The sequence below is a fragment of the Bactrocera neohumeralis genome, unplaced genomic scaffold (genome assembly GCF_024586455.1).
Source record: "Bactrocera neohumeralis isolate Rockhampton unplaced genomic scaffold, APGP_CSIRO_Bneo_wtdbg2-racon-allhic-juicebox.fasta_v2 cluster10, whole genome shotgun sequence".
NCBI lineage: Eukaryota > Metazoa > Arthropoda > Insecta > Diptera > Tephritidae > Bactrocera > Bactrocera neohumeralis.
Genome location: NW_026089623.1, coordinates 17293022 through 17294495, shown reverse-complemented (window position 1 = coordinate 17294495; position 1474 = coordinate 17293022). Strand labels below are relative to the sequence as shown.

The window sequence follows — 1474 nt, the reverse complement described above, 5'->3', positions numbered from 1 at the left end:
CAAATATGATAAATGCTCGTAACTCAACTTAATTAAAACGAACTGTTTGCAAATTAATAAATCCAGTCTTTTATTTCATTGTAATAACGAAAATTAAATTTAAATAATTACAGATTAAATTTGTAGTTTTTAATTCTGTTTCTCGCAGTTATATAGTTATTTAACTTACATTTTCCAGTTTCTCAATTTTTGTTCATCAATTTTTTGTTTATATAGAAATTTTTACTTTTCAAAGGTTAGTCTCCGTTTTTATAATTTATTTCTTTTTTTCAATGTTTTAAAAATGTTTTTTATATTAAAATTTATATCGTTTAACACTTTAATCGAGTTATTGTGGAATATAATTTGGTTTTCGACTTGTTGTTCAAGCAGAGTCTGCTGCATTGTGGTAGTTCCCTGTTTTGTGTATTTTGTTCGGTAGGGTCGGCATTTACCTCCGACATGCTGCTTGTAGCTGCACCGAATGACAAAGTACCACTCATTCCATTTATTGATTCCTCTATTGACAATAACTCACTCACTTGTTGCTCTAACTGTGATAAGGGTATGAAAAGTGAGGGACCACCTCCAGTTCCCGAAATATTATTTTTGTTTCGTCGCATTTTTGCCTTTAAGTGAATCTTATAGTCTGCCCAAACCTTTAAGTGATTACATTTAATCACATTTATAATTTATCTGTGCAATTATTGGAATTACCTTTTTCCACCCCGCAATGTCGCGCAATGGTGGCCCAGCTGCGTTTAAATGGGAAACTAAATTTTTCCATAAATTATTGGAGGTATTTTTGGCGTCTGGTGTTTTTAGTGATCCTTTCGATAAATCGGGATGCGCCTTCATGAAATCCACGAGAATTTGAAATTGCTTTGGTTGAGTTTGTTGTTTTATTTTCGGTGCTTCCCTGTAAATTTGTGCAAAATAGTTCATATGCACGGCGTTATATATTTTAGTAGCAATTAAAACAACTAATTTATATTTGAAACTTACATTTTCAAGCAATGCGACTTCTTTATACTTGTAGCACAAAAATTACGAATATAACGCATGTTTGACAATTGCTTTAGCAAAGCAGAGTACCGCTAATGCGAAAGGGAAAAACTGAATGCGAAAGGGAAAAACTAAATTCGAAAACTTCAAAATTTACTGCGATTGTCGAATTACAGAGTACCAAAATTGAAGATGCGAACATTTTCATATTCGTATCGCATTACAGAGTAACGCCCCTGGTCTTGCGATATTTTGCTACGTCGCACGTCGCAGCACTCATCGCACAAAACCCAAGTACGTATACAACATACCAAAAGGTCACATAACATATCATCCGCACAACCACAGCTGCACCAGAGAACTTAAAGCATAGAGAAGGTGCAAACTGAATTTTGTATGATGTTCGATTTGACGGCTAACAGAGATTCCACTGTAATCCGGACAGGGTTAAAAAACTCAAAATTTCTATTATGTCCCTTGTAATCCGGAC

General features: G+C 34.1%; 1 protein-coding gene across 1 annotated transcript; it reads right to left on the bottom strand.

Moving 5' to 3' along the window:
* Positions 1-250: 250 nt before the first annotated feature.
* LOC126765355 (uncharacterized) lies at positions 251-1236 on the bottom strand. Its single transcript, XM_050483080.1, has 3 exons — positions 985-1236; positions 697-898; positions 251-638 (listed from the first exon to the last, which is right to left on the bottom strand). Exons 1-3 carry the CDS (start codon positions 1041-1043, stop codon positions 312-314), a joined length of 588 nt encoding a protein of 195 aa, XP_050339037.1. The 5' UTR covers positions 1044-1236; the 3' UTR covers positions 251-311.
* Positions 1237-1474: the final 238 nt, after the last annotated feature.